Source organism: Gekko japonicus, unplaced genomic scaffold, assembly GCF_001447785.1.
Source record: "Gekko japonicus isolate JY-2015 unplaced genomic scaffold, Gekko_japonicus_V1.1 scaffold15, whole genome shotgun sequence".
In the NCBI taxonomy this organism is placed as follows: domain Eukaryota; kingdom Metazoa; phylum Chordata; class Lepidosauria; order Squamata; family Gekkonidae; genus Gekko; species Gekko japonicus.
The window spans coordinates 3,498,586-3,524,448 of NW_015165830.1; the positions used below are offsets into that span (position 1 = coordinate 3,498,586).

General features: G+C 42.2%; 1 protein-coding gene across 1 annotated transcript in view; it reads left to right on the forward strand.

The window, feature by feature from the left end:
• Positions 1-25,863, forward strand: part of CACNA1G (calcium channel, voltage-dependent, T type, alpha 1G subunit) — a 573,869-nt gene that overhangs the window by 355,847 nt on the left and 192,159 nt on the right. Inside the window, exon 10 of the mRNA XM_015410725.1 lies at positions 24,003-24,154. Coding sequence (XP_015266211.1) covers positions 24,003-24,154 — 152 coding nt within the window. The remainder of the gene's footprint in view (positions 1-24,002; positions 24,155-25,863) is intronic.

Genomic DNA, 25,863 nt, shown 5'->3' on the forward strand with positions numbered 1-25,863 from the left:
CAGGCTAAAGGATAGAAATGAATGCCAGCAAAATCATGTCTAGAAGAAGTCTTTCTCTCATGACTGAGGAGCCACAGGCAGCTGCACGTATCTTCATTTCCATTCTTCCCATTTTGAAGAACAAAGTTTATATCCAGTGGCACTTTTAAGATCTTGGACTCAAACTTTGTTGTATTGTTTCAGACCAACATGGCTACCCACCTGAATCCATTCTCTGACCCAGTTTGGTGTAGTGGTTAAGAGCGCAGACTCTAATCTGGGAGAACCAGGTTTGATTCCCCACTCCTCCACTTGCAGCTGCTGGTATGACCTTGGGTCAGTCACAAGTTCTCTTAGAGCTGTTCTCTCAAGAGCAGTCCTCAAAAGAGCTCTCTCAGCCCCACCTACCTCACAGGGTGTCTGTTGTGGGGAGGGAAAGGGAAAGGAGATTGTAACCCGCTCTGAGACTCCGAGTGAAGGGCGGGGTATAAATCCAATCTCCTCCTCCTGAAGAGTTTAGGAAAACCCTGAGAAGAGTTGCTTTGATATTAGTCTTGTTTGAAAACGCATACTTATTAAGTGGTATTCTTAGCATTTTATTAGCAGGGTGGGTTGAAAGTAAAGAAAGTTTAAAAGTATGAGAGCTCACTGGAAATCTTTTGCCTAGACCTGATTATCTTTCTGTGCTTGGACTAGGGTTGCCAGGTCCCCCCTGGCCACCAGTGGCGGATGGGGGGGTAGGTTGGAAGGCTTCTGGAGATTTGGGGATGGAACTTGGAGGAGGTCAGGGACCTCAGTGGGGTCCAATGCCATAGAGTCCACCGTCCAAAGCATCCATTTTCTTCAGGGGAACTGATCTCCGTAATCCAGAGATGATCTGTAATTCCAAGGGATCCAGGTCCCACTTGGAGGCTGGCATCCCTAGCTCGAACCTCGGACCTGCTAGTCCTAATTTTTATGTGAAGAAGTTTCTTTATTTGCTCAGGCAAGAAAACAAAACAAAACACTCATGTATGAAGCTAACTTTTCTTGGAGGCTGGGGAAAAAACACCCTCCCTTGGAAAAATAAATCTTAGCGCGTTCACTGTTGTTTTAATTATTCTTAAAGGGGGAGGGCAATTTTCTCACTTTTCTGTGTCTGGTACTTTTGGCAGTGTTGTAAATATCCAGACTATGGTGCATAAGAGCCATCAGAGAAATCAAAGGTTTCCTCAGATAGCATATTAAATTCTTAAATTATTGTTTGATGTCAGTAATTATTGATTTTTATATAACTATTCCATAGGTTAGCAACCATCCTAGTGGCAGGAAAAGAAATCTTGTGTTTTTCTTTTTTGTTGTGCTTTTTAAAAAATCAAATATCTTTAAATGATGAGTCAGGAAAATGTTAGTTGGTGGTGTTTCCTAAGGAATAGCTGAAATTGCTCTTTTTGCCTTCTTTCTTTTGTGTCTTTCCTTAAGAATCCTTCGTTGCCATGGTAATGGTTTCAGCCAGTGTTTGGGTTTCAGTATTTTTTTGATAACTGGGAGTTCCGGATGCAGAGTAGGCAGAATCATTTGGGTCACAGTGGGCTTTCTGTCTGATTATTCCTGTTCATTTCTTTGCTTCATGGCAGGGCCAATTTTGTTAATGCTAAAGGGATGAGAACGAAATCCTCTTTGGGATTTTCTATTCTTTGTTAAAACATCTTGGGAAGGAAGGAGGAGATGGGGCTGTGCAACAGAGACAGTGTAAGCTGTCCAATTTCAGTCATTCTCAGCTAGTTATTTTGTCAAATAAAAAAATTAAACTTACATTTCTGAGTAGAGATGGAAAGACCCAAGGGGAGAAAAATGGAAAATTTTGAGGAAGAAACATTACTCACTTCACAAGGACTTTTTCATGTTTGGGGAACATTGAAAAAAACACTTGTGAAATGTTTTCTGTTTTGGAATAAGTTGAATGCTTTTTAAGATAAAGTCTCACTCAAAATGTGTAGTATGAAGAATTTTATGTAAAGCAATCTAGCAGGGGTGTCAAACATATGGCCCGCGGGCCAGCTCTGGCTCCTGCTGTTGCCAAGCAGCCGCTTCAAGTTGCATTAATACAGACTCTTAAATATGACTGCAAAGCTGAACTGTGAAATAAACATGTCAGGGCAATGGACAGAACTGTAGCCGTGAAGCAGTGCACTTATACTGGACTAAAGGCATGTGCCCTAGCCAAGGGGAACCTTGTGCTTAAGCAGCATGCCAAGCCAGAGGTGGACCCATGGACAACAAGATGCCTCTCACTCCTGCACCTCTGCAGCTATGCCAGTGCCAGCAGGCAGACCAGCAGCCCTGACACCTAAACATACAGAGCCAGCAGCACATCCTAAAAGGGAGTCATGCTCTGCACACAAGCCAGGAGATTCCTGTGCAGACGCCATGAAAAGCTCTCTTTCTCACCACGTAGGCATTCACCCGACCCCACCTTCACATAGTAACATCACCAGGTGAAGCATGTACTCATCTTCAGCCTAAACAAAAGGATATGCCTGGTTATGCCAGAAGCAAGCCATCACGTCTTCCAGCTGCCCATTGAGATAATGCAGCTGTCTAGAACGGGTCATAAATCCAAAGCACCGGTCTTGCAACCTGGATTGTTCCCTTCATTTCCTTTTTCTGACCCATTAACAGTCTACGCTTTGGGCAATATTTCCAGGGGACCATGTGACAACCGCCTTAGGTCACCTTTTGGGATATAAAAAGAGAACATTCAGCCATTGCACTATCTATCTATCTCTCTCTCTCTCTCTCTCTCTCTCTCTCTCTCTCTCTCTCTCTCTTACCTTTCTAACCCCTCCCTATCTTGCTGGTTCCATTCTTAGCACTGTTTGGAACTCCCCCCCCACACACACACGTGTGTTGCTGGCCAACTCATGATGCCTTCCCATAGTTTATATCCCTTTTTCGCTGCAGAGTGAACTCGTCTCATTGGACAGGTAATGTATCGCCCAACCAACGATACTTCTCGCTAATACAACGGTCTCTGTACCTTTCTATCTGAATTCCTAGATCTGTATTGCTTGTGTGTATGCTTGATTTTATATCGTATGTGTGAGAATCATTAGTAAAGAAATCACTGCTTTAGAAATCTAGCCTCAGTATTTGTTTCTATGCTCTGGGTAATCTAGCTAATGCCTATTGTCATTTAATATTCATTCCCACATTTATTAAGAAATAAGGCAATTTGGCTAACACTGCAGGGCTGCTATCCAGCCCATTAGCACCTGGCTCTCTTCTGCTTCCTGTTCCTGCTTCCTGTTTCCTGCATCACAGCTCCTTCTGCCATGTCTCTCCTATTTCCTGCTTCACAGAGGAGAGAAAGAAAGCCAAGCCTCCCTTCCCTCGACTGGCTTAGGGCTCCTCCCCCTCCCCCTTTCCCTCTGGGGAGGGAGGGGAAGGGAGAGAGCTGGGGGGAGAGGGGGAGAGAGGGAGAGAGTCCTGTGGCACTTTTAAGAAGACAAACAATGTTTTATTCCAGGTATAAGCTTTTGTGTGGAAGCACACTTCTTCAGGGGGAGGCAAAGCGCCAGAGAGAGCATACTAGAGAGAGATGGAGAGAGAGAGAGAGATGGAGTCCCATGGGACTTGGGGAGATCCCCCATTCCAGTTCTAACAGATGGGGGGGGACGTAACACCACAGCTTGCATTCTTTATTAGTGGAAGGGAGCAAGAGTCCAGTAGTTTGCCACTGTCCCCACATATTCTGTGATAGTTGCCTTCTTTGCTTTTTGTACCTTCACCTGTTGCTAGGCAACTCTCAAAATGACAGCTCGTATCTTGTGACAGAACATCACATGATCTAATTCCCCCCGCCATAAGTTGGAGTTTGGGAGATTTTTAAAAGTCCCCTCTTTTTTCTCACCTTTTTGGATTTTTATGCAAACTCTCCCCATATGAGCCCCACAGGAACTTATGACCTATTAATCAACACCTCCTGGTGGTTCCTGGCCCCAGGGACATCCGAGTTGCCTCAACAAAAGCCAGGGCTTTTCCAGCCCTGGCCCCTACCTGGTAGAATGAGCTCCCATTAGAAATCAGGGCCCTGTGGGACCCATTACTGTTCCACAGGGCCTGCAAGACAGAGCTCCTCTGCCAGGCTTTCAGCTGAGGCAGCAGGTGCCCACCTGCTATTGGCCTCCCCTCCAGTGACCTCAGATCCAAATGGCCACTTGAGAACCAAGTGGCGCTTGCTGAGATCTGTTGAGGCACCGGCCTTTTATTGATTAGTGCTTTTAGATAGGTTTTTAGATAATATTTTAAGCGTCAGTTTGTTGTATCGTGAATGTTATGATGGAACCCACCCTGAGCCCACTTGTAGGGAGGGTGGGATTCAAATCAAATTAAATAAATAAATAAACTCAGAGATTCCTCCAAGGTTGTAGAAAAATATTTCCTGTCTGCAGATGAGCAGCGTGAACAGCCCTGACTGGTGTCAGCTTCTCAGATCTTAGCTGCTAAGCAGGGTCAGCTGTGGTTAGTACTTGGATGGGAGACCACCTAGGAAGGCAGGGGTTGTTATGCAGAGGAAGGCAAGTGCAATGGTAAGCCACCCTGGCTTATTTCTTGCCTTCAAAATCCATAGTCCTGGGCATCACCATGAGCTGGTTGTGACTTAGTTTTATTTATTATCTGCACGTGGTCCCATTGTGAAGATTTATTGATTTGCATTCTGTGGCCATTGTTCAAAATTAGGTATGTGATAATTAACTATATGATCAAGGATATGCATGTTGATTAATGTCTAATTTTGTCTAATTTTGTCCACAGTTAATTTGCTATAACGTATATGATGATAATACACTTTTGAAACATTACAATGTACACATAGCAGAGATTCTCCATGTATGTTTTGCTTTTAAAGAATGCTCATAGTTTAGTATTTTTTTAGAAAGCAAGGTTCTACTTTTAGTTCATAAGGTGGCAAAACATGAATCAAATGTAAGTTTTCTTGGGTGAGATCTGTACCTAAATTCCAGACAACTGGAAGCAATAGCTTTGCCATTTGTTTCAGCTAGGGCTCACTTTGAGGCCAGAGGTGGTTGATTTGATTTTGTTTTTAAATTAGGCATTTATTCTGTTGCTGCATAAAGCAGGAGGGCAGCTGGTGAGATATCGATTGAAGAAGTGACATTGGAAAGATAAGGGCTATCAATCCAGCATTGTTCGAGATAGTTTTTACTATTACGTCATAACTATGGGTATTAAATTAAAGAAATATCAAAAATGCAAGGAGCTAAGGGTGAAATATAAACTATCACACTAATCCTAGGCCCCGGTCACACGGGCAGGAAAATGCGGGGTGGGAGCGTGGCTGTTTTCCCCGGAGCAAAATAACGCGCGGTTGCGCAATCAGACGTCCCGTAGAGGTCCCGTAGTTAAGGGGGAGGTGCCAATCACAGGACAATCCTGCGGCGCGGCAAAGAAGCGGCCTCTCTAGCAAAAGGCTTTGCGGGTTTAACCCCTTCCAGGGCTGCAGAGGAATGCAAACTGTGTCCTCCGTCCGGTCCCCTCCAGGAGGAGCTTCAGCCGGGCCGCCCTCCCACCACGCCCCCTGCACCTCCCCCTCTGCCACCCGGTGTGAAGAGTTCCTCTCGAGCAGGCCAAGCCAGGAGTGGGGGGGGTACGGAAAAGAGGAGGGGGCTGTGTTGTTTGTTTTTAAACAAAGTGTACGCATGCGCCGTTGAGTGCTTGTGCGCATCCTGTGGAGACTTGAAAAAAAAACCCTTTTAAAAAACTTTTAGCGATGGGACATGGGTGGGTGCTGGATGCCACGACCTACCACTGGAAACGCGATCAGGTGCCCGCCCTTGCCCTGCGGTTTCCGGAAACTAGTACCTCGGAGGAACTAGTTTTTTACCCTGCATCTTCGGCGGGAAGCCTCGGGTTCGCCACGGGAGCTCTACGCTTCCCAGATATGGCGCTGGGATCGCACCCGGAAAATCCGCCTATCTTCCGTCTCTTTAGCTTGGCTAATGCTCCGTGTGACCGCAGCCCTAGTTAACTTAATTATCATATGGAGTTGGTAAACAGTCATCAGAGAGAAAATTTAGCACCCTGATACTTTCCTTGATGTTCTTCTATTTTAAGCTTGCCCCTCCCAAAGTGATTCTTGCTTTTAAAAACCTGTTGTGTAAAATTAGCCCCCTAATGGATCAATATGAACTATAAACACAGTTTCAGGATGACAAAATTATCAGATTTGGATTAAAAGAATATGGAATCAAATTAGATTCAAAAATTGTTAGAAGGATCTATTAATTTCTGTCGCATTCAGGAGACAGAAAATACACATCTTTTTGTCAATCCAACACCATGCTGTGATCAGCTAGGTGCATTTCTACAACTGAAACCTCAAGTAAAAACTACCAACTGTGCCGGTCACAGAAGAGCATGAGTTATATAACTGTTCGATGTTTATGTTTAAATCGTAATGCTGTCTGGGGAGTTTATGTATTACTCCCAAGCCAGTTGTCAAATTTTGGCAGAGAATTATCACCCCAAAATTGAATTTTAAATTACAATGAATTGTATTTTAGATCTCAAGATACTGTCCATTAAGCGTAATGTAGATGCAGCATGTATTCTATAGTACAGCCCATCAGAAGCTTCTTATTCTCTTCTCCTGTCCTTGTGGAGGAATGCTCTAGTCATAGGAGAGAATATGTGCAGGAATATTTGCTAGTCATGGGAGAGAATGGGAAAATGTCTGCTTGTGCCTAGCTCCATATGCAAAAGTTGGTGGATCATGGCATTACTCATGCAAGTAAAATAGCCTTCAGCAAGAAATTCATCTTCAATGCACTATAGAAGGATGAGGCCTATGGGGGTCATACTGCATTTTCCTGGAATGAAATGATCTGCCAACGAGAGTATTAGTATGGAAATAAAAATAGGTGTTGATAGTTTATGCTTGTTTAAATATGTATCTCAGCTCTGAATATGCCTTGATAATAAGCTATTCAGAGAGAGACAGAATCTTTAAGTTAAGAGCTCAAAGTGATTTTGATAGGAAGCCGCATTCCACTGTATTATGCGTGTGGAATTTATCTCCTAAATAAATATTGGTGTTTCATTCCTGTTCGCCAGTGGTATTCAAGCTTCTTTCTAACAAAAGGATATCTCATCCTCTTCATTTGGAATGTGTTCAACTTCAGCTGCCTTTCTTGGACCACCCTCCATTTGTTTCCATCCTTTTACAGTTTCATCTGACACTTACGCAAACCTTTATATTTTCATACAAAATGTGGTGAAGCATTTTTAGGATTAAAGCTCACCATCCACCGGAAGTCTTGTCAGTGATCAGAATTCAAAGGCTCAATTTAGATATCACATCAACCTTGGTTAAAGGGAATTTATTATGATTTTATATCATATTTGAATCCACAAACCATACTTGCAATCGGATGGCAAGTCAGAATCAGAAATCATAATATGAAATGTTATTGCAAACCATGTTTTGTGATGAAGGCTGTGGTCACATGGTCATTTTGATCGGGTTTCACCACTGTTCCCTCTCACATTTAAATTTACTGATTAGACGCCCGCATCCGTCTCCTGCATCGAAGTGGGCTCACTCATGTAATCCTCCCGGTTCCCTAGCGAGTTTTCCATCTCTCGCAATGATCGCGATTAGGTCATCTGAATGTCCCTCGCGCAATGTATTCCCCCCCCCCCGCTTCTGCCATTGTGCACATGAGCAATCCTGCACTGAATATATTCATTGCATGAACGGTCAAGCACACATAGACTTCTTCCTCTCCTCTCTCCTGCCCCCCCCAATCGGTCCCTGGATTTCTTTCTTTCAGAGGTTTCCAGTGAGGCTCCTCTTGCCGACTGGCTTCCTTCTCTGCCAGGTCTGATCCATCCCACCCTATGAAAGAACCTCCACCTGGAAATCTGCCCCGCAGATGCCTGGTCGACCACCACAGGACGGCCCTCCCCCTCCACAGTGGGCTCCAGTAGAAGAGCGTTCTGAAGGCGGGTGGGCAGGTGCTTTCATCTGGGTTCTCTTCCCTAGCTCCCTAGTGCTGCGTGTTCCCTCTTCACCTCCCCTGGGCTGGAGTAGACGTGCCTGGCTGAGCCCAGAGCCCACCTCCCCCAGCACTGGCTCTTCCAGAGCAGACTGGCTGGGGGGGGGAGACACTCACAAGCTTGGCGACTTTACTGTGACCCCCTCTTCATTGGATAATCAGTGCTGTACTGCCTCTGTCTGTGGAAGCTCCACTGAGCATTCACGGCTAACAGTTGCTATCTGGACAGTGCCTGAAGCCTTGTCACACAATACAAGCCATTTGGGGCAGGATGTGTGATCATCCCAACCTGCAAAAAGATATCCCCAATCAAAAATATAGCGGGAACAAATCACTATAGGCTTGCCGTGTGACCACAGCCTAAGACTGAATTAACAACCCATAGTTACAGCCTTTGGTCCACCCCTGAAGGCCACAGTACCTAGAGATAAAAATTATGAGTGTGCGAAAAACAAAAGCACCCACTTAACTCTAAACCACTGCTTGCTTGTAAGCTGAAACCACAGTTAGCAGTGCAATCCTAAATAGAGTTAAACCCTGGGTTCGGTCATACACAGAATTAGCAGCCCAATAGGAACGAATGCTGGGCAGATTTTACGGGCACGATCACAGGGGAACATTTGGCAAGCATCCTGCACCCGTCGCCAAACTGTTTCTTCCCGCCAAAGAAGCACAGTTAAAAACTACCAGCGAAAGTCCACTATCAAAGGGGTTTGCAACAGCCCGCAGACAAAGGTTCCCATGTGATCGCTCCAGCACGCTCCTATTGCGTCCGTGCTCCCTCATTGAAGCGTGCTGGAAACATGCGGCGACAAAAAAAAAACACCGGTTCACCATCTGATCGCGTAGTGGTGGGTCAAATTGCGATGGCGCAAATAGCCTCTCCTCCCCTCCACGTTATCTAAGCAACAAACTCTTGGTTGTTGGCCCTCCAGAGCAACTGGTTGTCCACTGTGTTAAACACAATGTGTACTGGATAAACCATGAGTCTGATCAAACAGGGCACTCTCATTTTCCTTCTAGTTTTATCTTAATATGATTAACTCATATGATTATGTTTTGAAAGCATAGGTATTTGGGGTGGAGAAATGGGATCCAAATGTGCAGAAACTGACTCTGGGTTTTTGAAATTCAGGTTTGTGAATAGACCCCATTAAATCTTTATATACATACTAATAAGTAGCCACTGAATTAGGTCAAAGCTATTGCATTATAAAAAGTGATTCCTATGCATTAGTTCACAAAAAGTACAAGGAACCCATGGGATGGGATGGGATTTGTGGATGTATTAAGAGGTAATTTAGAATGCACTTATCAATAATCCTGTCAAAACTGCAGAGGAGATGGTCAGTTCTGAAACAGAATCAAAAGAACCTGAGATGGCTAATGTTTCATAAAACACTTGAGGCAAAAGGGGAGACAAAATCTCATTTTTGCAAATGATCATGGGCCAATTAGTGCAATATTTGTCTTGTCCATTACTGTGGTTTCATATAATCTGGTAGTATGAAATTGTTATGGCCCATTAGATATCACAGAACTTTATGATCTGACTGCAGTACGTGTCACTGGAGAATAATCTGTAACTGTATCCCTAAATAACTGCTACTCAACAAAATAGCCATGAGGCCAGAGCCTTTTGAAAGGAATTTTGATAGTAGGGTAAGTGGTCCATCCATCACAGACCATAGGGACCTAATCATAAATCCAAAATTAAACATAATAGAGTGAATTAGAGTGTGGTTAGGCTTTCTATATTACTCTCTGTAAGCCAATATATTGCCCTGATCTGGAACAGAACATATGACTGCAGAGCTGGTTGGCATTAACCAAGAATAAAAATAGTAAACTAATTAATAAACAGGACAAGTAGAAGTGGCCTTCACACAAAGACCGAAGGTACCCTTCAACCCAGTCTTGAGCATGTGCACTTGGAAGTAGGTCCCCCTGAATTAAACAGGACTTGCTTCCTGCTATATAGGGTTGCCAACTCTAAGCTAGGAAATTCCTGGATATTTGAGGGTGAAGCTTGGGGAGGGTGGGATTTGGGGAAAGGAGGGGCCTCAGCAGAGTATAATGCAGCCATTGTTCTCCAGGGAAACTGTTCTCTATTGTCTGAAAAACAGTGGTAATTCTCACTCTCTAGGCCCCACTTGGAGTTTAGCAATCCTACCCCTGCATGGGCATAGGATTGCACCTGTAGACAAGAAAATGTAGCCTAAGTTACCTGTATCCCCTTAACACAGCTCTAGACTTCCATGTTATCTCCTCATGCTCTAGCAGTCATCGGTTTCTTTACCATCTATCTGTGAAGGGTATTTCCTGTCAAAGACTGGCACATCATCAAAAGGTGGAGTGAAACTTGCATCATCATAGATTGCCATGCCCTCATTCCTTCACGAGCTGACCTGGCTATACAGAAATAGCATCGCCCTAATATAGATAGTGAATGAAAGTACCTTTAGGTCCCCCTCCATTCCTTTTTGTATGATGTGCTACTGATTTGCAAAGGCTTGAAAACAGTCCAGGCTGCACCTTGTGGCCTTCCACCATTTGTCTCTGTATAGCGCTCTGCTTCGGGGTTATCTTGCCAAAAAGACTGTGCTTCATTAAGGAGATAAAAAAGACATAGGTGAATGGGCTAACCAGAAATCTTGTGCAATCTCCAGCCATTGTTCTGCTCCTTTTGTTTTGCTTTATGAATGGTTGTAGCTAATTTGCAGGATTGGACCCAAGCACTCATTGGTTGTTTTCTTTTAAGAGTAAACTGTTCTCTTTCGCCTGTGTTTGGAGCACACTTTTTCACCAGCATACGACACCAGCGTTTGTTGGGATTTTTGGATAAATGAGAGGTGCAAATTCATTAATTCAGGGGACGTGAATCACTTCAATTGATTAAAAAAATAAAGCCTACAATTCAATGAGAAGCAAACACATATGATAGAAAGCACACGAAGGCGAATACTGGCACATGCAGTGAGGCTGAGATGATCTGGATATAGCCTGAGTGACTACTTCAGAGGACATAGAGCAGTATTACTCTGGTTACGATGGAGCTGTTAGGGGGTGCTTTGTGGATGACTGTGCTGCTTGGCTTTGGATCGCTGAGCTACCACTAGATTAGTAGACATTACTTTAATCAAGGAGATTAGGGCAAAGGGGCCATATGTTTTAGTTGCAAATCACAGATCATCATTTGGAATCTCTGTGCTAGTGTTAGCAAATGTTTCTTGTTTTGAGCTTTCCTGAGGGACAGTGGCAGATGCTTACACCACTTATATGTATACCAGAGCAAGGACAGATGACACTGTTTGGAAATAGGGTAAGAAGAGATCTGTTACTATCTGCAGATGTCAACATCGACTTCCCCTATGTCTTTAATTGCCATGGCTAGATAGGATTTTACAGGAGAAGAATTAGGGGGAGGTTTATTTTTCTTCAGGCGCTCTGTAATCAAAATGAGAGATTAAAAATCTCTGCCACTGAACCAAGGTAGTCACAGTGGATGTAGTGACCAACTCCACACAATCTTTTTTTTTTTTTGCAATATATTTATTGGTTTTCAAACATAAGTGAAGAGACAAGACAACAACAATCTTAGACACATCACAATGATCATACATGAAATAGTAAATTAATTATAGATTTCTTCCAATATAGTATTAACTACAAATTACTATACACCGCATATTTCAGAATTGGGGATCTCCGAAGGGGGTATTTACACATAAATCTTCCTTGTTTTTACTTGAACATATGCATATTCACATCTTCATTGCATGTGCCTTGACAAATAATATATTATTCTCAAATCTTTAAAAACGGATGGTCGCAGCTATGGCAAACATGGCGACTATGTTTGCCCCGTTTCTTGTTTCTGCTTCAAGGCAGTCGTGTTCTCGCCCCACTTGCTGCTGCTTGTGGAGCGACCCGACAAGCCTCCTGCTGCTAACCTCCCTCCGAGAGGTTAGGTGGAATCCGGGGGTCTCTAGGACCCAGGGGACCCCGAAAGAAAACAAGAAAGGTCGGTGGCTGTCGGGAGCATCCCATCAACCGAAGCGCTGCACCATGACCGGAAGCTCCCAACTCCACACAATCTTAAACTAAGCTTTGAATGCTGCTGAGGTTACAGATTCCTTATGAAACAATGCAGCTGCAAGGTCAAATGGTGTAGTGCATTTACCTGCAAAAAGTTCTTTGCAGCTAATAGTTTTCCTGTCAGATAAACAATGAAAGTGGACTGTATTTCTCATCAACACTGAAAGAGAATGCCTTTAATCCCACCTAGGACATTAACACCAATTATGGATTCTTCTTACTTCAAGATGGCTCCCCTCCCCCATGGTTTTCCATTGGCATCCAGTAGGTGAAGTCCTTCTGAGCTCAGGGTAACTATTAGGAATTCTTTCCAGCACGTCAGGCAACGAGAAGAGAAATTGGCTGATTACTCCTGGTGGTCTTTATACTTGTTTCTGGTGAAAAGGACTGGTATATGAGAAAATAAAGGAACAGTATCTAGAATGTGTTTGGATTAGACACAACCTTGAGTAGGTTCCATACTAGTTTGTTTTTATTGACTTGTGTTCTGTTATTTCATAAATTGAGGGCAAACTACAGCCCCAGTACCAAAGCGACCTCTCAGTAGAATAGAGTACAGACTACTAATGACATAATAGCACATGGGCTTGGAAACAAGGGGAAAGCAGGGAGTACGTTTGTGGGATGTTGGATTCCTTTAGTGAGATTAGTTCACATCTTTTCTGTTCAGACAATCCACACCTGGTGGATGAACTTTAAATTACCAGGTATTGCTAACCTGAATGTGCAGAAAGCAGTAATGGGGAGAAATGCACACATACCAGTAGAAGTATGTAAACTCCTGTGGGTTCAGCTCATGTCATAATCATCAGTCACAAATAAAAGTTGATTGATGATCAGATCAAGTGATTGTTGAGTCATTAATTGGAGTTTGCTGGGCACCTTCGTGTATAGCTCAACAACATGAATGTGTGACTAGCTTTCATGCATGTACACTATGTTACATAAGCACAGTTTAGCAAAGGAGTGTGGAAGTTGTATTTTTCCCATGGCTGCTTTCACACTGAGGATATTTTTTTTAATCTGGGGGCTTTGTTTCTGTGGTGGAAAGGCCCCCCTACCCAGTGAATATCTTCCCATTTGGGGGCTCGATTTCTGCATTGGAAACTGAACCCCACAATGAATTTCCTTCAATTTTGGCTCCATTTCAGCACTGGAATTGGGTCTCTCTGTTCCAGCATAGGGAAACTCCACCCCCGTCTTCCACCTGGTTAAGGACATTTTAAGTTTGGGCAGTTCTCATGTTTAACTTAATTAGGAAAATGTTCAGCACTGGTCAAGACACTGTATCCCCATGATATCTCCCTTTTCTAGGAAAACAAGCAATGGCTTCCCCTCCCACTGCATTATATATATGCTCAGAAGGCTTTCCAAAAAAGGTTGTGGTATTGGGAAGCAATAGGGCTGCCAACTCCCCCAGTAGGGCGGAATTACCCCGCCCCGGAGGCTCCGTTCCCCGACGCCGGGGAATCGGGGCCCGGGGGAAACCCCTCCCTGGCGTGCGCGTCACCGGAAGTGACGTCGCACGCTGGGGGCGGGGCCACGCCATTTGAGGGAAAAACAAAGAGTTTTCCCCTCAAATGGCGTGGCCCCGCCCCAGCGTCTGACGTCACTTCTGGTGACGCTCCGGAAGTGCGCGCGAAGCGCACGCACGCACACACAATCACTACCGGCTCCCGGAGCAGCAGGACGCTCCCCCGCCGGTAGGATTTTTAAATTTGGCAACCCTAGGAAGCAAGTAAAAACACATTGTGACAGATGAGCCTTTGTCCTATGTCCCTGACCATGTCTCAAAACAAAGCATAAACTTTGCAGCAGAGATCAGGATATCGGGGTTTGTGGCAAGCTCTGGATGTCTGCCCAAGAATCAAGGCCTACTAATTAGGAGTGCATTCCTCTGTAGATTAATGTGGAGTCACAGCAACATAGCCATGTTATTGAAAGTTGGCTTTTCCTACAAAAGGGAGAAACGCAGGTGTGGGGGACTTGAACTTGATTTCTATCTGCAGCCATGCCTGTCATCTTTTTCTGTACTGTATTCCAATAAAATTTATCAAAAGAACACAGTGCCCAGATCCTCCCCTCCCCCCCCCGGTCAGAGAACACATCTATGGCCCCTGCCACACGGGGAGGAAACTGCAGAGGAGAAGCGTGGCTGTTTGCCCTGGGGCAAACTACTGCGCAGTTACGTGATCAGACCTCCTGTGGAGGTTCTGTGGAGGTACCGTGGAGGTTCCATGGCAAGGGAGAGGTGCCGATCACAGGACAAGCCGGCGCGCAACGAAGAAGCGCGCGCCGCGGCAAACTGTTTTTCATTTTTGTGTACATGACGAATGCGCATGCTTCGGTGGGTGCGCATGCGCATCCACAGAGACTTGGACAAAAAAAAAACACCTTATTTGCAAGGGGACATGGGCGGGCGCCGGATGCCACCGGAAACGCGATCAGACGCCCGCCCTTGCCCCGGAGTTTCAGGAAACTAGTACCTCCAAGGTACTAGTTTTTTGCCACGCAGTTTCGGCTGGAAGCCTCGGTTGAGCCACGGGAGTGCTACGCTTCCCAGATGTGCTGGTGAGATCGCGCCCGGAAACTCCGTCTGTTTTCCGTCTCCCTTGTGTGGCTTCTGTTACGTGTGACCGCGGCCTATAATGAGCATCTCTCCTTTGAGTGGATAAAAGGCTTTCAGAAGATTCAGGTACTCAGGCATAGGTTTTACTAGGATATCCTAACTGTTGGGCCTCCCCCAGAAAAGCATTGTCTGTTAACAATATGCTCCTCAACAATGTGCTCTTCTCCTGGTCTCCATTTCCAGATCTGGGATGACCTGGTTTACCAGGACATCATGTGCATCTTTTAATTATGTATGGAGACCAACTAAATATGTGTGTGTAACTCCAATAATAATATTGGATATTCAAGTAGGGAAAATAATAATTTTATAATAATAAAATAGTAATCATTTCTGAAGATATAAATGGAGTTCTGGAGGCCAAAAAGGATAAATCTAAACAGACAAAGGGGGACAGCCTTCCCAAGAAGGTTGTTTGGTATATGGAATTATTGCAATTGATTGATGCTTGGATAACACTTAATCCCAAATCTAAATATTATACTTTTTATTCAGATAGACACCAAACGTATTCCAAAATTGACATGTGTTGAGTGTCTAAAACATTAGTCACAAATTTTAAAAATGCTGAGATTTAACCAAAGATCTTTGCAGACCATGACCCATTATGGATATTCTGGCAAGGAAGAAGAATGGGAAAAAAGAAGATGGAGATTAAATTATGACATCCTAGTTCAATAAGATATAACTGAGAAGTGTAAAAAAGACTTGGCAGTTTTTTAAATAGAAGAAGAAGAGAAGAGATTGGATTTATACCCCGCCCTTCACTTGGAGTCTCAGAGCGGCTTACAAACTCCTTTCCCTTTCCCTCCCCACAACAGACACCCTGTGATGTGGGTGGGGCTGAGAGAACTCTGACACAAACTGCACTTTCAGGAACAGCTGTGCCAGAGCTTGTGACTGACCCAAGGTCACATCAGCAGGTGCAAGTGGAGGAGTGGGGAATCAAACCCGGTTCTCCCAGATTAGAGTCTGCACACTTAACCACTACACCAAACTGGCTCTCTACAGAATACTACAGAAGAGACATCAATGATGATATCGATTTGTGAGGCAAGCAAAGCTTTCATGAGAGGAAACCTCATAGCGATAGCTTCTAAGAAAAAGAAAGATAGAATGGTGAGAATGACTAAAATAATAAAAAGGATTAAAACATTGGAAGATCAACATATAAAAACATTTTAAAAGGTTTAAAAAGAAATTAAACAACTGAAAAACTAATTAAATTTGATTAAATCAGAGAAAATACAGAAAAAATAAGATTTACTGAACAAAAATATTTTGAACATGCAAATAAGCCTGGACATTATTTGGCTTATTGTTTAAGAAAAAAGTGAAAGAAGATCAATAACTGGAGTTTAAAATCTAAATGCAATGGGATTCATCCAACATAAAGAAGAAAAAGCAGCTTTTATGTTTCTGGATGCTGAAAAAGTTTTTGATAATCTGTCTTGCTTTTATGCTAAAAGTACTACAGTATATAAAATGCGGACCTAAATTCCTGAGCTTGATTCAAAGTATTTACATGAAACAAAATGCAAACATTTTAATTAATGGCATGTTAACTGATAGATTTCAGATAGAAAAGGGGACAAGACGAGGATGCCCTTTGTCACCATTATTATTCATCCACACAATGGAAACTTTTGCTCAAGGGTGTCAAACATGTGGCCTGTGGGATAGATCAGGCCCCCAGAGGGCTTCTATCAGGTCCACAGTGGAACTGGCTGTCTCCTGCTTCTTCTTCCAGTTCTGCTGCTGCATCATAGCTTGCTTTGCCAGACTCTCTCAATCGCTCAGGAGAGATAGACAAGCTTCTGTTCCCTGCTCTGGCTGAGGCTCCTCCCCCTCCCAGGCAGAGGCAGGGAATGAGCCAGAGCTTGATTCCTGGCCAGGCTGCCTCAATCACACAGTATTCACAAGTAAAAAGCAGTGTGAATACTGTGGGAACACAATCAAAGAAGGAAATTTTTGAACCATAAGTTTATTTTATATTCACTGGGCTAGTGATTGCACTTTAAAGGTCTTATGTGCATATTTATCCTGTGCCTGGTGATTTTACTTCTGAACAATTTACTTTATGGTCCTTATTGAATCTATACTTTGTATATATTTCTGATTGTGTTTATGTGAATATAATTATTAACCATCTTGCCACATATGTATGACCTCTGAGGAAGGCCTATTTGGCCTAAATGCGTAAGGTCAACTTTTTAAGCCCTTGCTATTGTTATGTTTTATATATATATTGGATGTAATTGGGCCCCTATATATGTTTTAAAATTTGTACCTTTTTTTATGGAAAGGTTTTAATATTGGCCCTCCTTTTCACTAACCTTTGTTTGGTTCTGGGGCATTATGAACAGACCATGTCTTTTCCTTAATGTGCATTGATTTAAATCTGTTTAAGTGAGATCAATGCTATCTGTAACATAAGATACAGCCAAAGCTGTTAAGCACTATCATATAATATTCATCTAAGGTCAGAAACCACCTTGTAAAGTTCAAGTGACCATAGATAGTTTCTAAGGGATCTTCCCTTATGCCCTGGATGTACACAGAAACAGACAGAAGCAGCATATTTTTTCTTTTAGATTGAGGAAAAGTTAAGCTCTTGAAAATGTAAAATATGGGCCTAGAGAAACAAGACCCATTCACAGTTTTGTGTACAGTAGCAAAAATAGGTTGCATAGGATACCCACCAATGCACAGAAAAAGGAAATGTAACTTTCAACAGCATCAGTATTATTACATCTTGAATCTACCTAGGGAAAATGGCAGCTCCCTGCTGGTGCTGCTGCTTATTAAGATATGCTGGGGCATTTTTGTGAGGCAGAGGGAAAGCAATAGGCTAGCAGATTCATTGCCCCATCCCCTTGATGCAGATCAGGGTTTGAATACAGCCAAGTGCAACTTTGTAGTTGGCCTAAGGAAATATGTAAGTCACAGCCATTCTACAGCTGCAATAACGTAGCTTCCAGCTGGGAGAATGGCATTTAGTGAATGTGGTGAACTGTGAAAGCAATGTGGGTTTGATTGTGAATCATCATAACTGCATGCTGACCTTTACCATTGCCATTGTTGCCTTTACTATGCATAAAGAATTCTCTACATTTTGTTTCGAAGTGTGTATTGTATTGGTAATGGGATGAGGAAAACACATTCAGAAGAATGAGTAGTGCCTATCATGCTATTGTGCTAATCAAAACATTTCTTTAAATTCTTAATATGGCTGGTTGGAGATAGTTTTTAAAATCTGTAAATACATTTCTGTTATAATTCGTATTATGTTTTCCTACCAAAAAATGTGGTTGCTTATTGAAAAAACAAAACAGAGGAGCTGAAGTTTCTTGCATTGCTTGCTTTTCTACTGCTAGTGTCTTCTACTGATATTGAATGACAGTTGGAGGCATAATAGATACAGAAACTATAATCTTTAAAAACAGTTTAAGCATAGAACCATATTATATTTAAACTGACTGTAATGATGGTTTCTGCTTCTTGCACTGAGTATGAATTAAGCCTGGGCAGTTTTGATATATAATTTTCTTATAGGACTACAGAGAGTGATAAGTGCATAGACTGAGTGGTATTTCAAGAAGAAACTGCATAAGAATTTAGCATGGGATATTAGATTAAGCAGAAGATTAGCACTTCTGCTATGGAAGCCTTCAGTATTTGTTTCAGGATAATGTGGCCTCTAGGATGAAAATAGCTACATGCCAAATCCCTCAGTGCCATTGAGATTGTAAATAAGATATTTTCCCATTCAAAGCACATGTTTTAATAAAGCCATTTGAAATTGCTTTATAGTACAACTTGCCTACCCATATGAGTTTGGATTTATATATAATTGCATGCATACAGTGGGTGAATGGAAAGGTTGTCTGACTTGAGATGAAAAATTAGTTTAATATCAAATGTGCTTTAAAGATGTGCAGAAAAAGTAAATCTATGTACTAATAAGGGCCACCTTGCCTCTCCTCCCACTCCAGTGAAGAACACAATATTAGGCTAACAGGGAATTGTTCAGAGAGATGGTTGTGGTCTGCCATTTAAAGATGTACATGTAGCATCAAGCATAGCATCACTGAAAAGAACAGAACATGTGTAGATGCTGCTTCGGTGAACAGCAGATCCTGGTTTTCTCATAGGTTTGGGAATAAGGCACTTAGTGCACACAGTGGAGAAGAAATAACATCAGACACCCGGAACAAAAGACATAGAGCTGCTTGGCACTCAGGGACTTGAACACCAGGCTGAAGCTCCCAGATCCAGAAGGGTGTGGCATTTCTTGGGGAGTTTTATATTGAAGAAACCCAGAACCAGTGTTCCCTCTAAGCTGAGTTAGCATGAGCTAGCTCACAGTTTTTTAGCCCCTGGCTCACACATTTTTGTCTTAGCTCAGGAAGGATGGCTCCAGAGCAGACTAATTTATGCAGCAGCCAAATCACTCACTGACAACTTTAATGCCAGTAGCTCACAAAGTAGGATTGTTGCTCACAAGACTCCACAGTTTAGAGGGAACATTGCCCAGAACATGAGGGGGATATCCAGTGAGATCTAGGAATGTATCTGGCAACCTCTGTGCCAAGCAGCTGACCTTGAACCCCATGGGATTGGTCCCCCGAACACATCTGAAACTCTGGCAAGGGGGCAAACTCCAGCATGTTGCCAAGATGACTGCTGCTCTTGTCTCAAGTGATGGTGTGGGGATCAGCTATCCACAGTTCTGCAGTATAGTTTATATGAATACATGAACATTTAACCCAGGCTGTTTTGAACAGAGCTAGAAATCTTTAAAGTATTAAGCTACAATTCTTTTTCTCATTTTGATTGAGAGCTTTACTCCTTTTCTTTGAATGAATACAAATATTTCCTGAGAGCTAGGCTCCAAACCTGCAGTCGATATAGCAACTTAAATCCCACTGACTTGAACAGCATTTAAATAACCTAAATGGCTGTAGGACTCAAACCATATTTATCACTCAGTTATACTCATCTCTCGACCTTACTACAGCCCGTCTGTACAAGTTTTTGCCAATTTTAATCATTTATTTTCTTTTGTTTATATCCCACTTTTCACCCCACTGGGGACCCAAAGTGGCTTACAACATTTTCCCTTTCTCCATTTTATCCTCACAACAATCCTGTGAGGTAGGTTAGACTGAGAATATGCAACTGGCCCAAGGTCATGCAGTGAATTTCCATGACAGAGTGGGGATTCAAGCCTCCATGTCCCAGGGCTTAATCCAATACTGTAACCACTACACCACTTTGGGGTAATCCATGCAATTCCCATTATTTCTAGTTTAGCCTGGTGAGAGGATGAAGGACAACCACTTTTTCACCAATGGAAAAGCTGGTTGGATCCAACCCCTAGTTTGTAATATTGGCTAATGGGGCACAAGCTTTTGCTCTCATTGCCAAGATGAACCAGCACAGTCAGAACCTGTACTCTGAGACTAGGTTTTCCACATCCAGTCTTTCCCCAAAAGAATATTCCTTTTGGGAAGGGCTGGATGTGGAGAACCTAGTCTCAAATCAGCATGTGTGATCAATTGGATTATTTGGAGAGGTAAGGAGCACTGTATGCTAAAGTAATCCAAACCCTGATGATGCAAGTGACCTCGTAGCCAAAAGGAGTTCAAAATACCCAAGATGCAGTAAGCACACAAAGAACATCTGTTCTGCTGTATGTGCACAGCTGTACCCTCACCTAGCTTGTTTTTTTACTCTGTTCTTTCTCCCATTCCCTTTGTAAGTAAGTAAATAAATTTATTCCAGTCATTGACCAGTACACAGTAAAAGAAGTAAAACCCCAAACTTAAAACATTTCTGTTCCCTATACAGGAATATAATATTTATAAAATACATAAATAAACCACTAATAACCTAAAATATTAAGTGACATAACTTAAATTACTTATAAAACCATCTCTAAAATTTCAACTAGCATGATTTATCCATATTTTCCTCAACTTAATTACCAGCCAACCATACTTAGCAATTTTGTAGGTGACATCTCTGTTTCTATCAGTGAGCATTTTCTTGATCCTTTGTAGGAATTTAGTTTTCTCCTAGCGGCCTCTCACAAGTGTCAGCCCACCTCATTCTGTATCACCTTCCAGTGATATGATGAGGTCAAAATGACTTGTTTCCAACTCTGCAGGGTGAAATGTTTCATGGGGGGGGGGGAATGTAATGAACATGTAAGAAAACTTTAAAAATCAAGAAGGAAAATTAAATGTTCCAAATAAATCATATGGGATTATCTGTTAGATGCTTAATTTTCCCAATGCCACTGTGGTGGCTTTGAGACACAACCAAAACTAGCAATTCTGTGTTCAGCCTTATGAAAGACACTTAAATCCAATTTAATTCCGTAAGACTCAAGCACATCTTAAAGTATTTTACATTTTGAGAGCAAGGAAAAGAGTCCATTTGCAGGTCTATGATATGGCATTGAAGGTGCTGAGTAAGTTTTTTTCTACTCTCATGTCAGCTAAATCTCGTCAAGCTCAAGGTGGTTCATACCATGATAATGCCAAGGTTCCAACCCATTAGACACAGTAAACCAAGGGGCTACCTGGGATCTAACACCTGAGAGAGGGTGCCTGGGTGTGATTGTGTCAGCCCCCTGGGCCATTCCTCATTCTATAGGAAAATGAAGCATTGTCAGGAGCATCAGCGATACCAGTGATATCAACAGGAAATTCCCTAGAGTTGTCAGAAAGTTGTTTGGATCCAACTGACTCTCGGGGTGGATCATTTTAATCAATTCCACACGCCTGCAAACTCTTGGTATCCCTGTAAATCTAAACCCAAGCAAACAGTGACCTGCCATGACAAAGAAGCATAATCTGTTCCTCCTCTTAAATCACTTTAATCTCACCCAGAACAAAACACCAGATAAAGCTCAGGAGAATACCAGATAAAGCTCAGGAGAATATATAAGTTGACCAGAGAGAAGTACTACTGGACATGTGATTGCACTGGAGGTTTTATTTGTATTTTTGTATTTCTATTCTTTGCCCAGTGGTTAAACTTTGGAACAATTATTTTCTGGTCTCTATTTCATATTCTGTATATGTATGATTGTATATATTTTTACATATCAGCCAACATGTTCTATTTGTATTAGACCTCTGAGGAAGGCCTGCAAAGGCCGAAACGCATTAGGTCTATTTCATCAGCCTTTGTGTGTTTTTATATTTGTATATGAGGTATGAATGGGCCCTTATTCGTTATTTTAATTTGTGTTTAATAAATACATGTATATATTTTTTAGGTTTCATAATTAGATTTTAAGAGTTGGCCCTCTTCTATTCTTGACTAACCTTTATAGGTTCTGAAGCAAAAACATGTTACACCGTCATTCAAATCACAGTCCTCCAATACACAATACACAACAAAAACATAAATATTAAATTAACAACAAAATATCTACAACTAATACAACAAATACTACATTAGGGGTTATTAAATTAACCAACTTACTTTCAGGAGATTAAGATAACAATAATTTGTAGACTGTGTATTCCCTTCAAGAATGTCTTCCAATTTGATTAGAATTGGATACCATCTTTCCAAATAATAGGAAGGTCCCAATGAAGGATCTTTATCTGCTAGAGAGTCCGAGATTTTATCCAAAATCAAACGGTCCCAAATTCTAGAGTACCAATTTTTAATTAATGGTTTATCTGTTTCCTTCCAGCATGACACTATTGTAGTCTTGGCTGCCGTAAAAAGTATCATTATCAGATCTTTCCTAATCTGTGGAATATTAACTTCTTGCCAATAATTCAGTAATATAATCTCTGGTTTCAACGGAATTTCCAACAGATTTGGCGGGGTTGAACTGCCTGCCCCACCTGGCTGTGGGGAGTAGAAGCTACTGGCAAGCATTGGACAAAGTGGTCACTATGCAACCTATCACCTGTGTTAGGTCACGTTGGCAACATGACCTGCAGCCATAGATGGGGATGTATTTGGTCCCACCACAAAGAAGTGTTCATGGCTGCCCTCATTCGGAACTCCTCATCATACTGCAGCCAGGCAGGGCCAGTAAAACCTGTATAACCCTTGTAAATAATATCAAAGTACTGGAGAAATCCCATGGGGTAACTGGTTCTGAACCTTTTAGGGTCCCTGCTTGAACCCTGTATATCTATTGCTTTTGCGCCTTTAATCTCAGTTCTAACACAGCCAACATACAGGCTGAATGCTATCATTGTCTTAATAAACTTATCCTTCTTCAAAGTGAATGTTGTTGGGAACTGATTTACCCAGAGGTCTGACAATCACTCCTCCTCCTCCTTATTCTACAAGTGCAACTCCACTGATAGAAGCAGAATGAAGGGCAACCCCTTCTTCCTTTTCGCTGCAGCTCCCCAACCTGTTCATCCACAGGGATGCTGCAACTCAAGGCAACAGCATTTCTGGAATCAGAAAGGACTTCTGGTAAAGGGCAATAGGGCAAACAGTAACACTCCTTGCACTGACAGATCCACTGGACCCCACACAATACTTCTTAAATAACTGTGTAATGGATCTCTAAATAGCAATATATCTGTTCCTGCAATTCTACAGTAATGCAACCTTAAATTTTGACTATTTTTTAAGTACATAAGGCCTACCTTTAATAAAAAGCGGCTTGTGATTTGAATATATTTGAATTGGTTTAATTATTATAGGGACAATATATAATTTTGAGATGAGGTCCTTTAAGATCGGGGCTTAAGATGCATACTCAAAAATGAGAGGGAAACTAAAAAACCACTTTTTATTCAAAATACTGATTTCATATTGAAGTAAATTTTCTGAAATCCCTTAATTAGCATATATGATGGTCCTAGGGAGGATAATGTAAGACAGTTATACAAATGTCACTGTATTTTAGCATTGTATTTAATATGTATTAATTAATAGTGAAATATATAGTGACAAATTTACATTTTGTTATCAATTGTTTACTGCTAGTGACCTATCATTACTTGGTAGAAAGACAGAAGTTAAACATCTGATCAGTATTCCAAAGTCTACATCATATTTGCTTTGGGGGCTCCAGAGAAGCATCCAGAAGGTGTGAATTAATATTGACCCTGGGATTCTCAGATTTGTCTTGCTGTCTTGTATAAATATATTTACTGATTTATAATTCACTTTACTTTGAGTTTCCTTGTCTCTTGCATTGATTTCCTCTTGTAATTTTTCTTCTTCTTATTTTTTTCCAGCCTGAAGAACTTACCAATGCTCTGGAAATCAGCAATATTGTCTTCACTAGTCTTTTTGCTCTAGAAATGCTTCTGAAGCTCCTTGTGTATGGCCCTTTTGGCTACATCAAAAGTCCATACAATATCTTTGATGGAATAATTGTAGTAATCAGGTAACTGACACAGAGTAGTCCTTATGAACCATCTTAGTGATTTTTCCTAAATGAGTTTTGTAATGAAGCCTCAGGAAAGTAGTGTGGAAAGACTGTAATCCTTATTGATTTGTGGTTCCTTTGCTTCATGTATTAGAACATGCACTCCATAAATGCTGTGAAAACTTTATAATGATGAGTGTTGTCTCCATCTCTTGTGCTTACATTCAACTGCACCATTCTTGGTCTTGTCTCCTTCATGTAGGGGAGCTGTTGAATGGAATCTGCCCAATGCTGCTTCCTTCCTTCCTTGTAGTATCGTAAACATAAAGCAGAAATGACTGCAAAGCAAGCACATGCCTCTTTATTTTAAATGTAATTGATAGATATTACCTCAAGTGTACAGCTCTCTACAGGGTATTTCCATTTGATTACGTCACGTAACATGGAACTAGCCCTACATTTTATTTATTTATTCATTCATTCATTCATTCATTCAATTTATATCCCACCTTCCCTGCCCAGGCAGGCTTAGGGCGGCTTACACACACACACACACACACACACACACACACACACACACACACACACACAAACAATTAAAATCATTCATAAAAGTGCCATAACAGTTAAATATTAGTTATCTTAAAGTGATGGAACATTATTTTAATAAAGTGCATGAGCAGAGTTTCAAGATTAAATAGTACTACTTAGGTGACAATCATGATGGTAATCTCACACCAGTTCAATAGATTGAATGATATATGCGGTGGGCACAGGCTGTAGGTTATAGGCCAAGGCACAGGGTCACTTCTCAGGTATTTAATGCGGCTCCTAGTCAAAGGCCTGGTGGAAGAGCTCAGTCTTGAAGACCCTGCGGAACTGTAAAAGGTCCCACAGGGCTCTGATCTCTTCTGAGAGCTCATTCTACCAGTACCGAGCCACCACTGAGAAGGTCCTGACCCTGGTTATTGCCAACCTGGCATCTTTAGGGCCTGGGAGGGCCAGACAGTTTTGGGCCTCTGAATGCAGTGCTCTCTGGGGAACGTATGGGGAAAGGCCTCTCTTAGGTATGCTGGACCCTGACCATAAAGGGCTTTAAAGGTCAAAACCAGCACCTTGAAGCGAATCTATTGGCAGCCAGTGCAATGCTTTTAGCACAGGCTGGATGTGCTCCCACATAGAGAGACCCATCAACTAGCACTAGCTGCAGCTTCCAGACTTGGGACAAGGGCAGTCCCATGTAGAGAACATTACAGTAGTCTAATCTTGAGGTGACCATCGTGTGGATCACTGTTCCCAAGTTGTTGCATTTGTTGAAGAAAACCAACTGCCTGATCAGCTGAAGATGATAAAAGGCTGACTCGGCCATGGTTGCTACTTGGGCCTCCATTGTTAAAGAGGTATCCAAGAGCACTCCCAAACTCCTAACCTCTGGCGCTAGAACCAACTGTGCTCCATTGAAGGTCAGAAGTGGGATACCTACCCTCGGGGCCCCGGCTCAGGGACAGGACCTCTGTCTTCAGTTGACTCAATCTAAGCCAACCAGACACAGCTTGTAACCACTGTTCCCTCTAAGCTGAGTTAGTGTGAGCTAGCTCACTGTTTTTTAGCCTCCGGCTCACAGATTTTTGTCTTAGCTCAGGAAGGATGGCTCCAGAGCAAATTAATTTATGCAGTAGCCAAATCGTTTGCTCACAACTTTAATGCCAGTAGCTCATAAAGTAGAA